General features: G+C 42.0%; 2 protein-coding genes across 2 annotated transcripts in view; both read right to left on the bottom strand.

Annotated features, from left to right (window-relative positions):
• Nucleotides 1–15,491, bottom strand: part of CAP2 (cyclase associated actin cytoskeleton regulatory protein 2) — a 307,559-nt gene that overhangs the window by 20,279 nt on the left and 271,789 nt on the right. The window lies entirely within an intron of this gene.
• GFOD1 (glucose-fructose oxidoreductase domain containing 1) overlaps nt 1,133–15,491 on the bottom strand; it is a 78,590-nt gene continuing 64,231 nt past the window's right edge. Inside the window, exon 2 of the mRNA XM_009898084.2 lies at nt 1,133–6,310. Within this exon, the coding sequence (XP_009896386.2) occupies nt 5,391–6,310 (920 nt within the window). The 3' untranslated portion in view covers nt 1,133–5,390. The remainder of the gene's footprint in view (nt 6,311–15,491) is intronic.

Raw genomic sequence — 15,491 nt, 5'->3', positions numbered from 1 at the left:
TTTTGTTAACTTTTCAATACAGCATTCTTTAAAAATGGGAATTACTCTGCAAAGAAAAACTGTAAATGACCTTCTACAGACATGTTTTTTGTTCTGTTTTGGATTGACCATTTCCATTCTGTTTATTCCACTAACTGAAAATGCTGAATAAAAGCTATTTCAGCTTGACCTAAGCTGATGTCCTTCATTCTCCAACCCCAAGGCTTCAATTTGGCAGCTTGGAAAAAATCATTACTTGCCTGGGCTCTGGCTTCAGTAAGTCATGAGGTTATGACATCAGTTCATGAATGCAGCATTATGTATAGTCCCAATTCCTTAAAATTTCATCTTTCCATGAGCAAATGGATGTGGGCAGTTATTGTTAAGGGGAAATTGTTTTTATTGGACAGACTTCATCCAGCAGCTCAAGAAAGTGGAAATTTTAAAGCAGGTAAGACTGCCAATTATTATTTAGTCATACTTAATCTCTAACATCTACAAAATTTTCTCCCACAAGTAACAAATTCAACCACAACAATAAGAAACTGCTGTCCTGAATGATGCTGCCATTTCACAACTGGTCCTGCAGAGGCCAAACACTCCAGTGCTGAGTTTCATGTGTATTTCAGGGTACACCACTGGGCCATTCGACATTCACACCAGTGTTGAGTATCTGCACAAAGCCAAAAGTTCACTGGGGACTTTTAAACCCTTGTAAATACAGAACTTAACAGGGAATAGACTTCAATTTGTCATATTTTCTACTGAAGGCCACGGATAAAAAAATATAAAACTTCCCAGAAAATGAAATTTTGTCATCAGTATTTTCTGAATCTCTGCAAAGACATCAAGATACCATATTTACTTTTAATAAAATACCTTCTTCTGTAGATCAGGGAGTCCTTTTGTATTGTCTGGGTCTTTTCCACGTGTTTATGGACACATAAATAAACAAGGTAATGGAGAAATTGAATTGTCCTTGTGCTGTGACCACATGCAGCAGAAAAGCCTTCCTTTTTCCAATGGCTGAACTTCCAGGACAACTGTTCACTTCCACAATCACTGATTCAAAAACTGTCTGAAGGAAAGAAACGCTAAGTACAAAGTGGAGAGTGCCTCTGATTGCCCTGTGCTGGCTGGGCAGGAAAGGAATTTCTCATGCTTTCAGCCAAAGCAAAGGATGAACTCCACAGCAGTCCATCCTGAGCCTAAACTTGCCTACACATGCCCTGATTCTCTGCCAATTTGGCTGCATGGGTAAGGACATACCCTCTCTACTTGGTATTTTCTAACTACGCAGCTAAAGTACTACTAATTTAACACATGCATGATATTAGATATAGGAAACCCCAAGCTCTTGCAGAGTTCTTCCTCCACATAGGTTCAGCACTGAGATCGTGCACAGATCTATCTAGGTGGTGTACAGGACGGATGCTGCTCCCCTTAGGGCAGGGTCACTTCTTGGGCTTCCAAACATGGGTGAAGCTAGGCTGCTGTTGTCACCCACAGGAGGTGCAGCTCTCACCCTCCACATCACAGCACATTGTCCCTGTTGGTGCAGACACCAGACTGCAGGCAGACCTGCAGCACTCCCTGCTGTAGTCACCAATCTCCTTTTGGGCATGTGGAAGGACTTTAATTGTACCCTGCTGTCACACAGCATAGGGTTGCCCTACCCCCAGTGTGGACCCCAATGCAACTCCCATGGAAAATAAGACCTTGCCTCTCAGCTGACCACCTCAGCATTGGAACAGACCCTGCAGAGCAGGAGAGCATTTCACCTGGACTCTCCCCTTTGGCTCTTGTCTTTGGCAACAGACCATAATATTCAGTATCCTATGTGCACAGGCTGATGGCAAAGGAAAGAGCTCCTTCAACAACAGCCCTAAGAAAGATGAATGAACATTTCTTACCTAATGTATAGACAAGCTTGTTTGAGGGCTACTGTAAATGCCAGCAGTAGCCACAGTTTGGCTATCAGGCCTGTACCAATGCTAGCAGCATTCATCTCAAATCTTGTGGCACAGCATTAAAGAACAGCATTAAAAGTGCAATTCCAAATGTAAGGTTCCTGGTGTGGTACCGCTTTTGAGTTCAGTCAAGTACATCTCTGCTATGTGCTGCCCAAATCCTTAACAGTCTGAACTCCAAAGTCTACTGAGGGCAATTCAATCTATATCCAATTGTACCAAAAGAGCAGAGGGCTCGATGCTGCCAAGAAAGATCCCAGGCTGTAGAGTAACAATCAGAATAGCAATACACATTCTATAAATAAACCAACTCCTTCCTCCACTAAGCTGGATGGAAGTTGAATATCTTTACACTTGACACTACAGCACCTTCACCTCCTAGAGAATGGAAAAACTGTCACACAATCCTGAACGTATGCAGTTACTGATGCCAACCCAGATGGGTAACATCGTTACCTAAATCTAGTATAAGATCAATGTTGCTATAAAAAGAGGTGGTCCCACCCTGCCACTTGCTCCTTCTGCCTGCCTTTCTGGGGTCACCACTGCAGTTGTACAGTAAGATGTATAGGATCCAATGCATTTGCAAGCCAGTACTAGCAGTAGCATTCAACCATGTAACCAAAGCAGTAGATTTTCTTTCTGTTAAGCAGCACTATCTGCATCAGTAAGTCTACGTAGAAGAAGGATCATTCCTGTCACCTATACCTTTGGATCTGGGACAGAAAGGTTGAGCTCAGTAGTACTATCCCTACAGTCAATGTCTCATCTGGGGACTGATCACTGCAGGGGCAGGGAACAGGATTCTAGCATCTATTTTTCTAGCTGGCCTTGCAAAACTCAGAAAGACACATTAAAAAAAAGAAAATACAGACAGGAAAAACTGTCAACATTTGTGAACCAAAAAGAGGTGCAAAGACATGAACAACAATTCTGGTGCAATGGTCAAACCACTAAGAAGGGAAACTCACAAATATTTTGGTCCATTTTGGATGATGTTTAACTAGACACAGTTAATTATCCACCAGGGTTGTGTTCATGACTTGAAGTAGCTGCTACTTTCAATAAATGGCTTTTACTGTACTATATGAAAACTTTCATTCCATTTTTTTCAGGGCAGAGATAGACAATTTGTCGCTCAAATTCTCTCTTCTGTATTCCACTGTGTAATTTTCATGGCAGGAGCTGGATAGCATGCTGTACCATGACAGTTATAATGGGAAAATCCTGTTGGCACAGCTACTGCCTCAGGAACTATCAGAGAAATCATTTTTTAGGAAAAACATCCAAAGCCTGCCCAAGGTCTTAGCAAAAGCTGTCAGCCCCAGAGACAGTTGTTAGAAATGGTAGAACAGCATGGAGAGAATTCTGTTTGGGTGTGAGTTTGCAGTATTACACTGTTCCTTCACCGGTCACACTGTCCTACCTTGGGGAACATTTCATGAAAGGATACACAGATGCTCCTAAAAAAATAAGTACAGATGAATTATTTTGGGCTGGGGAGTTTTCTAACTCCCAAGTTTTCTAACTTTAGCCACCTAAAAATGTAGAAGCCAAGATTCTCTGTGAAGGAGGAGGGCAGGAATTTCCAGAGGGTTTCTCCTTAACTGTGGGATGAACTGAGTTAGCCTTTGGAGAGCTCTCTCTGTATTGACTACTGTGTCCTTGCACAGCTGATCTGGACAAGACACTTGAGTTTCAGCTGGCTGAAGTCAGATGAGAAGAACTACACTTATTGATGCCCTCAAGCTCAAAGAAAATGAAACTCTAAAATGGGGCATAGGACAGGCAGGAGCACACAGCAATCAGAGGAAGCAATTTGTAGGAGAAGCCCTAGAGAAGCCCTTAGTGCTCCTAAAAATAGCAAAACTCTTAAGTGCTTTTTAAAAATATCTAAATTATTCTGACATTTCTCTTTCTAACCTAAAATGGCAACACTAATGTGATGGCCTTGAGAAAGAGGGTCATATTTATCTCTTTTCATTTACAGCTCAACCGACCATTCTCTTCTATGTCCTAGTCAAAAGGTTTCTCTCAAGTTTAATATCATTTAGTGCTATTTGCTTATGTTCCACGTTTTTTCCTATCTGAGGACCTAGCATTGTAAACACATAAGCAGTGGAGCAGCTTTATGCAGGATCTCTCTTTCCTCAGATATTTTGTGTGCCTTTACTGTATTCTTTCAAGAATATATCCTCGAAAGATTATTTCAAGACTGCAATTTAAAGTATTAAAGACAACAGGACAAACATATCAAGAGTTTACCCACCCCTGCACTAATGACAGGGAACATTTACCACAGTACCAGTAGTTGGTCACTTTAAGGATGTGAAGGGATGGGGGGGTCCTAGGTAATTTTGACCCTGGAAATGGATGGGAGATTTTCTTACAACTTTTGGTTTTCACTCACAATCACCCCATGGTGGAGGGGAAAGCTTCTGGGCTGAGCTATATGAAATTAAGCTGTGCATCTATCAAGTGTGAGTTCACAAAGGTTTAAAAGAACACCACCCCTCTCTCAGCATCACATTTTGGGTTGAATTTCCACTGGTTTCCACCTAACCAAATGCATAATGAATTCACTCAGAAGTCCCAGACACAGGAAATCACATGTAAACCTTCATATGAATAGCCTGAGTTCAGCTGTAGAATAAACCCCATGATCACTATTGTATCATGCCACTTGCCATCCACAAAGGTTTTGCACAACCTATTTTAATCAGCAAACCTGTGCAGTTAACACTGAAGCTTACCAGGAGCTCAGGGAAGACCCTCCCTGCATACACACTGTGGTTGAGGACCACTTTGTTTTAAAAGCTATACATTTTCCTACTAAATTGTGCTTTAAAATAAAAACAAACCCAAAGAACAACTAGCTAAGCCAACACAGAGAAGCTCCTACCAACGTATACGAAAAGTGAGCTGCCAAGATTTTCCATATCACGCAACACTTTCACACCAACTCTATTACTCCGTGTGTTGGTTAGAGGTGTAGCACTACAGCACTGGGGCCTCAGCTGTTGCGATAGGAACCATTCATGTCAGACAGTACAGAAAATTGAACGACATGACAGTACCTTCACAGCCCTCTGGTGGGTTAGGAAAATCTAAAAGGATCTTCCCAGCCTTTCACAGTAAACACTATTGGATAATCTAAAGCACCTGCAAGCAGGAGATGAGTCCATGATTTATCTTTTCAATTAGCCAGATAATACTGTTATTAAAACAGTTTTGTCAGCTCTTAAGTCTCCTACCTGTTTGGGGCATTTCTGAGGACACTTTGATATTTAGCCACCAACAGATTTACTTGATCCAAACACTGTATTTCCTTCTCCTGTATCCTCAGCTGTTTCTGAAATGCCCAAGCCCTTCACAGGGGCTGAATTACCATTTCCTTCAAGAGCTGTCTGGTTCCTATTTTTGCCTAGGAGCTGAGAAGAGCTAGCAGTACAGAGACATCCTGCTCTTCCGCATGGCTTCACTGATTAAGTATGCTGGGCTCAGTTCTGGCTCCTCCGTCATGATTGAAATGTTCTGCCACTCTCCCAACTGGTTAGACTTTTTAATGGTGTCCACCACACACAGGGCATACAGACAGTCATCAAAAGTGGCAGCCATTGTAAGGGGCCTCCCATCCCAGGTCCTCCTGTCATCCTGGTCCTCAAATGCCTGCCGGACAGCTTGAACCATCTTAATGGTGCCCCGGAGGTAGGGGGATGGGATGTCACTGAAGGCTTTCTCTGGAAGTAAGGAGTTGCTGACTGGTGTGGAGTCCTTTAGCAGGAGCTCCCGCTGAGGAGAGCTGTTGCTTTGTCCATAGAGATCAGTGCCTATTACAATCAGCCGTCCTGCTGAACCCACCACAATAATGTCTTGTTTGAACTCCCCAGGGACATTGAAGTTGAGCGTCACCGTGCAGCACACACCACCTTCCAAGACCATCTGAAACGTACAGAAGTCATCGCTGGTGATCTGCCGTATCCCCTTGATGTGGTCTGTCTGCTTCACAAAGGTCTTGAGCAACCCATGTACTTTCACAGCCTTCTGGCTGGTGAGAAAAGTCAGGAGGTCGATGATGTAGGTGCCAACTGAGTGCAAGCCCCCACCTCCCATCAGGTCATCACAGCTCCAGTTGTACTTCTTGCCTAGCAGGCTTCCACTGTGAACCTGGACCTCACACACCAGCAGCTCCCCTACATAACCCTCCTGGATCATCTGCTTCATCTTCACAAAAGCAGGCAGGAAGCGCAAAACATTCCCCATGATGCTCATGAGCTTTGGGTAATAATGAGCTGCAGTCATCATCCTAAAGGCATCCAGGGGAGTCGCCGTTCGGTCACAGATGACATTTTTTCCAATGCCTGAAAGAGAGTTTAAAAAAAAAAAATCATCAACAAAAATGTATCAGTTGAGTAAACTGAAGGTCTTAGATTTAAAGACTATGCCAAGGGGAAAGATCCTTGAAAGAAGAAAACATTTCAATATGCTGTTAAAGGCACAAAGATCCCCTCTGGCATGTTTCCAAAATACTTGTAAGACTTTCTTGAGCACCACAGTGAAAACATTTCACTTTTTATTTTCAAAATTCACTCATATCTAAAAATAGCATGAAAATGAGCACCTGGATAGATAGGAAAGGAAGCTAAGGTAAAGGGGATGCTACCCTACATTTGCCAACTTCTGGAAACAGGTATTAAAACAACCACCCTGACTCAGCCACCTCAAAGATATCTCATCTGTGAGAACATGCCATTGTGTGGGCATCCAAGAGCTGAATCTGAGCTTCACCTTAAATCCCTGAAGCATATGGCTACCACAACTTCATGTACACAGTAACTTAAGGTAGGTACACTAAAAACTGGCCTTGTCTTCTCAGGTCTTGTCCCTTCATCTTTCCCTTTTAGACTGTTGAAGATCTCTGACTGCAGAGAGGAAGAAGTACTAGGCTTGTGGCTTGATTTAATGTGTAGAGATTGCTTCTTGCTCACAAAATGTCACGGTATTCTGACAATGGCACTCACTTTTTTTTGAATCAGCTCTTCTGAAATGTCAACAGCACATCCATGGTGCCAAGGGAGAGCCATGAATGCTCTAAACCAGGTCAAACGTAGCTGTGACAATCTGTTCTCTCACAGAATTGCCCATATGGGCACACTGTTTACTGAAGCTTGCATGACAGGTCCTGTTTTATCTGGCCATCAAGGTGTGCAACTGAATATAGTGCAGGCTGAGATACCTAAATAATGGATGTATTATTGATTTCTCCTTGTCAAATACTTTTTTTCTGTGCCCACACACACATACTGTGACAGAGTCTCCCTTTTATTTCATACAAATACGGTTTTACACTTAATGAGCAATATTAGGTGAGCAATACAACACCTAGAAGCACTAAATAGACAGCCTCAGGCTACAGCTGGGCCTGGCACTGAGAAGATGTAAATTTGGATCCTGCCTGATAGAGCCCACAGGAATAAATCTGGTTGCTCACTAAATCACTTTGTGTTTTGATTCTTTTTCCCTTCAGATAGGTGACAAAGATATGTATTTCTTTGAAGAGCTGATGTGAGGATAAAATTTTACATGTTTTGGAGCTGTTTGGATGAAGTCATATAAATACAGACAGATGGCAGGAATCTGCCTAAGCCCACTTACATGCATATTTAACAGCCTGACTGGAAGAAGAAGGGGGTCACAGTCCAAACATTCAATAACCAGCTTATTCGTGCTGCCTATTCCGAGTCTTTGTCTGCTGCTACTTGAGTAGCTGAAACTGGAGGGAAGGCTGTCACCACTGGAGTGGCAGTGACGTCTAGTAAACAGCCAAGAAGGGAAAGATCTTCCTTCAACTTGCTTCTATTTACCTTCTACCTACTCAGGTAAGTAGAGATGTACTCATTTTCCTCTTATATTAGGCAGAAATAATCTATTCAGTGGACACAGCCTTTCCTTCTCACTTTTCTATTTGATCTTTACAGACTGCTGCTGGTGACTGAGTTGACATTTTCCAACTTTGAGCACTTCTTTTCCTGCTCCTGAATAACTTTTCTCTGCAACTGTTTGATACTGGAGAAAGCATTCATCCATCTGCCCTATGTTACTCTAAATGGCAGCCATGGCTACACAACTTGGTACAGATCATTGTCCTCCTTGAGTTAACACAAACTCTTTGAGGAGTGATTTTAGTCTGGCAAATTAGTCAACATCAAAATAAAGGAAATCTTAGTCAGAAAAAACTTGCCTAACCTTTCCCCTACCAAAGACCCCGTGTGTCATCACCTGATCTCTTCACCACTGATTCACAGGCATCACTTTCTGCTCCAGCTCAGCTTGCATTATTCTGCCTCACATGAGCCTGTCACATTTTATGTGGTGTCTGTGCAGGCACTAATCTCTCACGATATGCAGCTCTGCACATGTGGAAGGAAAAGGATCTGCTTTCATGAGGAATTGCAGCCCAGGGACAATCTTTTTTGTTGGGATCAAAACTTCACTGTGTGAGGCAGGGAATACTTGGGACTATCACAATCTGTGTACCACATGATAGTTATAAATATGAGAGTGAAGCCCATAGGGTTTTATACCCCTTACATTCAAGAGAAATTGCCATTAGGATCAGGGTAAGGCAAGCATGTCAAGCATAAATGCAGTGAAAAGGAAAGAGTTCTAAATATTTGTGCAGAGACAGGGAAAGGGTGAAGTCTTATGCTTAGTCCTTCCACCATTTCAACCTTTTTGGAAAGGTCAAAACTTTTTAATTACAGCAAATCCAAAATGCAAATTTGAGAGCTTTTCTGTCTCTGTGCATTTGCTGATAATACATGCTGTGCTCTCACCCCTGTCGGGGATTTAAACAGATTTTTGTTTGGTGCCCAAAAAGCTTTTATAATCTATTAAAGCTTGTGCAGGTTCTTTCAGCGTGACACTGCTCAGCACTTGAGTCTGTGCACACTGCAGATCTTTGTTTTCTCTGTAGCTGCAAATCTACAAGCAGCCACATTAAGCTTCCTTGAAGCAGGGAGAGAACATGAAAGGTTTGCTTAATTTAATTTAAGAAATACTTGGGTGTGTTTATGCAACTAAAATAAGAAACAGGCAGATCAAAACACCATAGTTTTCTGCTCTCTTCCCCTCTACTCCCTTCTCAAAAGGAGAAGTCGCCTTCCCTTTGAGCCATTCTCTAAAGCAGTGACAGGCAGAGCAGAGGGCCCTTCAGCCTGGGACCCACTCTGTCACCCACTGCTCCAGGCACAGACAACCAGAAATGCCAAGAATCTCCATTAAGAGGCACCATGCCCTGGTGTCACAACTGTGTCCACAGGTGTGGGGCCACAAGGTAGCAATCATTTTAGACCTCACAGGTCTTCTATCTTCTCTCTCTATTAGGAAAACAGGAAAAATTGAGCAATAGCCAAGCTGGAAGATAACCATCCATGAGACAGACAATATCCGTAAGCCAATAACTAGGCTATAACTCATTTGAGCAGTTCTTTAAAATTTGAAAGGACACAAGTTTGAGCAAAATGACACAAGAGAATTTGACTTCTATGCTTGTTTGCTAAAGAATAGAAGATGATGACCACTTGGTTCTTCTTTAAAATGAATCAAAGTTTCCAGAACAGGTCCACATCACAAAACCACTACTAAATCTAGTGTTTCACAAGGAAGGCTAAGGGCTGAATGGTCCAGCTTGACTATTCTGTATCTCCAAGAGTGCATATATTCCCCAAACCAAACTTCAAAAGCTTAGATACCAGAGTGCATTTATCTTAAGATTATTAAAACCCACTGATCTTCTCTGAGGAAGTAGATGTCTAATCAATTCTCCAGAAGCAGCTAAGCAATGAAAAAAAAAAAAAGTTTATGCTGCAATTGGTACTACCATCTGAAGCAAGATTTACAGGTTGAACTTGATGATCTTTGAGGTCTCTTCCAACCTTGCTGATACTGTGATTTCTCTTGCAACTTTGGTGAAAAGTCAAAATGTAAGCATGATCTAATGGCTTGTCATCCACCTCACAGCAATTCCTTTGGTCAGGAAGTCATGTGATTTATTTGCAAACCTCAGCCTTCCTTTTACAAAAAGGAAGCCCTTGTGACGTGGAGATAGTTTTGAAAGCCAAACAGCCCAGAAGTGAATGGCAAGTAGATACTGCCCAGGATAGCAGTAGCAGTAATTATTTTTTTCCATGCAAATACAAGCAAAGAGTAAGGAACTATGCTAAGATTTTGGAGCTTTGCAGCTCCTCATTTTACAGACAACTTTAGCTCCAGCAGCCCAAGTTTTCTTGTCCATGTAACATCCCTGTGCTGCACAACCAAAAACCAAGCAAAGTCCTAGGGCAGCGGCTCTAACAAGGCCAGGCTTCATCAAGTCTGGAACCTGCAATGTCAGCCTTTTCCCCATCTGCTCTGATTGTTTCAAAAACAGTAAAAAAAAAAAAAAAAAGGTAAAAAGAGCGTCCGTTGTTGGAACTGGCACAAGGTTCGTCCTCTATCCATTGGGCTCAGGACATGAGACCCCAGTGCAATATATTCTTCTCCTATTCACAAGAAAATCAAAAAGGGCTCTATTTGGAGTCTGGGCATATAATCAAAACCTTCACTGGCACCAGAATGATTCATTAATTCACAGTTGCTACCTATTGCACTTGGTCAGGAGGGGGTGAGATGAAAGAGGAAAATAAGGGTTTGGTGCATTAAGTTAAATTAGTCACAGAAAAAAGAAAATATCTAAAGTTTGAAAAGGAACTCAAAGAATGGTCTGGGAGTTTTAGCAAACACAGGAGGGGTGGAAGAGCATGCTTAGCAAGTTAGTTCAAAATGACTATTTTATATATTTATAGCAGATTGTACTATCTTCTCTGAACACAGGTTTATTTTCTTCGCAGGAAGTAATTCACAAAATTATACTCCAAGTGGTGACAACCCACATCACTATTAACACAGTTACAATAAATAAATACAGGCAAATGTTTCTTCTCAGATTCTGACCACTGCAGCTGCTGTTGTTGCCTTTGGAGCCTATGCAGAATCAAAGTGGAAATCATCTTTGGCACTCAGCTCTGTTCACAGCTTGTATGACATGCTGCAGTGATGTGTGCTGTATTATTAGTACCCGTGTTATTAGCTGTGATCAGATCATGGTTTCCATCCTAATGCAGTTTGACCCAGCTTACAAATACAAAATAGTTATCATCTAGCACACAAATGAGGAGTATCTCATCCACATTTTCCCAGCATTGTTAACACTGAAAAAATAAGCTGAGATATTCAGCACTTTTATAAATAAGACTGACGGCTACTCATAAACGTACCACCAAAACAAACAAAAAGCAGCACGTTTAGTTAACAGGCTGCACTTTGATGCAAACAGTTGGTTTTGCCACACTGACAATTTTCCTTAGGAATGTATCAGAAACCACAGCCAAAACAAATGGCTTAAATCACAAGGCAGTGCCCTTCCTTTAAAGTTGATTTACAGAAATTTTCTCTTCTGTACAGCTGTACATGCACTGCCAACTCCATGGGTTTGCAGCACAGAAACCACCTCACAAACTACGTTAGGCAACGGGAGCCAGTATGTGGTTCCCTACAGCGACACTGACGTTTGATATAAGCTGAGGATCAGTAGAACTGTCTATTTTGCACATTCCCACACTAGCCAGGGATCTGCAACATCAATCATCTTAGCAGATAGTACTCCCAAAACCCCAGTGGATATTTAGAAAATGTCTTTGCATATCCATGAATTTTGGTGTATCCTTATGTGCAAAAACATAATTATTTTTTCCCTCAGTCACAAAGACTTCAGAAATCTGCACAGCTATTTGAACCATTCTCTTCTATCCCTTTCCTTTGAATTTGCAAAAGACACAACATTTGGAGACTGTAATTTAGCCAGGACCTGGAAAGATCTGTTATCTACACTGGCTCATACAGCCACTGTTTATCTATTTGAAGTTTTGATAGCTAGGGTGGCTCTTCAGTCTCTCAAGAGTTACAGCAATCATATGTTAGCTCAGCCTGCTACATGCGTGATAAACCCAAAATCTTTAGCACTAAAAAATGATTTTCTGATCTGCTCTTCCATCAGTGTAGTACTGCTGAGTAACCAGTACCCTTTTATAATGAGAACTCCTTAAGCAGGTCTTTCCAAGCTCACATGCTTTGACAGGGGGGTTGGACTTGATCTCTGGAGGTCCCTTCCAACCTCTAACATTCTGTGATTCCATGAAGATACCCTGGCTGCAGGCTTTCAGCAGCAGACGATGCCCGGGTCCTCAGGCACAGTTTTCAAACAGTCATCTCAACAAGAAGCGTTTCTTTTGTTTGACTGTTTCACCACAAAACTGCTGTAAGGCACAGAGTGATATTGTGCTCATTAATATGAAGCTTATCTGGGTGATGAAGTAATGGGAAGGGAGTGGTAACCCAGGCATTGGGAAGACTTACTTGAAGCCCATAGTCCTGCTTTCCTCCTGGAGCTTTCAAGGGAACCCAGGGTGGCCATAGGGATTTTCTGCAGTGACTCCAGCTGAGCAAGCAGAAGGAGAGGAAAGCAGGAAGATGGCTGAGGAAGTAGGAGAAGAACAGAAAAGAGAAAATAGGAAGGAAGAACACTATAAGGCAGAAAGCAGGATGCTGGAAGGGACTGGTGCAAACAACCCAGAGGAGATGCAGCCACTCCAGAAGCTGCATAGCAAGCCCCAATGGTATCAACAAGATCCCAGTCTTTGAAGGCCTATCCTAAAAGGCTCTCCTTTAGTCCAATATTTGTGTAAGCCCTTATAGCCTCAATTCTGATGGCAAAAAAAATAGTAACAAGGGAGAAGAAATAGATTTCAGAGGAAATTAACACCCAAAGACTGGACAGGAGGGAATGATTAAGTAATAACATTAAAACAGTGATACGTGTGTGAGTTAAGCTACTGCCCAATATCTACATCAGTCTGGAGAAATGTAATACTTGGACAGGATGTTCTATTGGGTTGATTTTTGAGGCATTATATGTGGAGATGCATGAATCACATCCTGCACAGTGATGAAAAGATTTTGAATCCCTCCGAAAATGGTCTAAACAAATATGTACATTTCTAGCAAGAGAAGTGAGACAGTGATAGAAGTCTGCTCTGCTCTGGGCTGTCTCATACAAATAATCACTCAGGTGATTTGAATACATTTTCACACAGGATGAGGGGTTTTTATTAGCATAGAGAGGTGTCAAGGTGTCTCTGTTATTCTTACATGCCACTGCTCTTGATATTGCAACACAGTAATAATTACAGTGACAATGAGAACAATGGTTGTAGTTATTATATTCAGTGCATGATCTGTCACTCACTTCCTTGAGTGGCATGAAAAGCGTATTTATTTCAATTAATACATCTGTCAGGAGAAAATTGATCATGAGACAATGTTTCTTTGAGGAAACATTATTTAACAAAACTTTTGACAAGGAGATAAATCTGGATGATGAATTCCTAACAAGACTGTCATTAGTCACAGCTCCAACACTGGCCAAGGCAATCTTTGCTAATCACAGATGCACATAGCTGTTAGGAAAAACCAAGTTACTATAGTATGAGTCATCGCTCATGAACTGATTCATACTTACAGGGCATGTGTGTTTGCTTAGTCTGATGAAGCAACATGACTGAAGGAACATGTCTTCATTTGCAGCTAAAGCAGACAGCAATTGCATGCAGGGAGTAATCCACCACCCTGCTGATAAGCAACAGCTCATCTGGCAAATCAATGGCTTCTACAGATTTTACTAACTCTGCATCTCTTCCTGTATCAAAATATTACAAAGTAAAAGAACCCGTGCACTGTTACATCCCAACTTCACTTTTTCACTGGAGAAACAGAGGCTGAGGGGAAATATTCTCATTCTCTACAACTACCTGAAAGGAGGCTGCAGAGAGGTGGGGGGTCAGTCCCTTCTACCTAGTTACAACTGACAGGATGAGAGGAAATAGCCTCGGCTTGCACTGGGGAGGTTTAGATTGGATTGGAAGACATTTTTTCACTGAAACAGTAGAAGAGGCTCAGTAGGGGGGCAGTTGAATCCCCATCCCTGAGAGGTATTTAAAAGAAGTAGAGAGATGGTGCTGAAGGGACATGGTTTAGCATCAGACTTGACAGAGTTAGATAATGGTCGGTCTCAATGATTTTAAAGGTCTTTTCCAACCAAAATGGTTCTCTGATTCCAATATTAAATGAAAGATTCTATACAGTAAGCATGCATGTGCCTGAACTGTACACATTGCCCAAAGCGAGGGTCTTGGTTCATGCACCTTCTTCTGGCCCTGGTGTATCACTCCATGACTCCAGTCATCTCCCTTCCACATAAGCACACTGAAAACAAAAAATGAAACATTCAAATACGCAGGTAAAGAAAAAAACCTGTTTGTGACTGCCTCTGTCTTAGCTGTCCTGTAACCGTGGGCTAAACCAAGTTCACTCAAGTGACTACCTGCACGATGAAAAGAAACCCTGCAAAGACACCCTGCTGCTAGTGACAATGAAGGGCACTTAGCAACAGTTGAGCTGTCACTCAGCTAACCACACAGGCACAGCTCAAATAGTGCAAGAATTGCAAGCAGTCTCAACCAGTAAGAAGGATAATATGAACTGTGAGATTAGAGAAGCAATCTGAAGGTTAGCAGTGTGTAAAGGCATTTAAGAAAACAGGGAACTAGTGAACTGGTTTGTCTTGAAATAAAATAAGAGGTGTTGGGTCCTTTGTAGATCACTGCTGAGGTGCAGTGTCTGGGCTCAGAAAATACCCCTGCTGACTCCAAGACATAACAATGCCTGCAGGCGACTAAGGGCTATCTAAGCAGAACCAGGATGGTTCATCAGAATGAGAGAAGATCGTAATGATTACACCAATTTTCATTATGTATTATAGTGACACTAGCTTTTATTTGCACAAAGATAGTCACTAGGGTTCTGGACTGGGGCCATGTCTATGCATATGTTACTCTAGCTGCTACACTGCTGTAGCAGCATTCAAGGCACTCTGAAATAGATACAGTCCTTTCATGTTTGATATTGGACTCAGGATTGCTTGGCACAGTTTCAGGTAGACCTGCAAGGAGACGGGAGTTGGACTCAATGATCCTTATGTCTCTCTTTCAAGTTAAGAAGTTCTATATGACCTCTTCTGCAAAGACCACACCTATCCATATGATTTGACAACATGCTGACTAGAAGGTCGAGGTCCCTGTGAATTTTTGATTGCTTATCTGTTAGTTTGGCTAGCTAGGAGTAGAGAGCATCTGAATCACTGAATCCATAGGCAATAAGCTTGAGAACAAAGAAAGCAACCAAATCTTCTGTCACTGCGTAGGTCAGCACACTTTGCAAGGCAAGCAAAATTCTCTTGCCCTTTCCTAACAGGGGCTAGAGTCTGATGTTTGGTATATAGCCTGCCTGGTAAGTCCCTCTGAGCTTTTCTCTGTTGGCACTTAGGCAAATAACAACACTGAAGACCAAAACAGATGAAGTACTGAGTGTTTAACTATTTAAAAGCAT

This window comes from Dryobates pubescens, chromosome 9 (genome assembly GCF_014839835.1).
Source record: "Dryobates pubescens isolate bDryPub1 chromosome 9, bDryPub1.pri, whole genome shotgun sequence".
NCBI classification, from domain to species: Eukaryota; Metazoa; Chordata; class Aves; order Piciformes; family Picidae; genus Dryobates; species Dryobates pubescens.
Note: the sequence above shows the minus strand (reverse complement) of the source record. Positions and strands in the feature narration are given on the sequence as shown.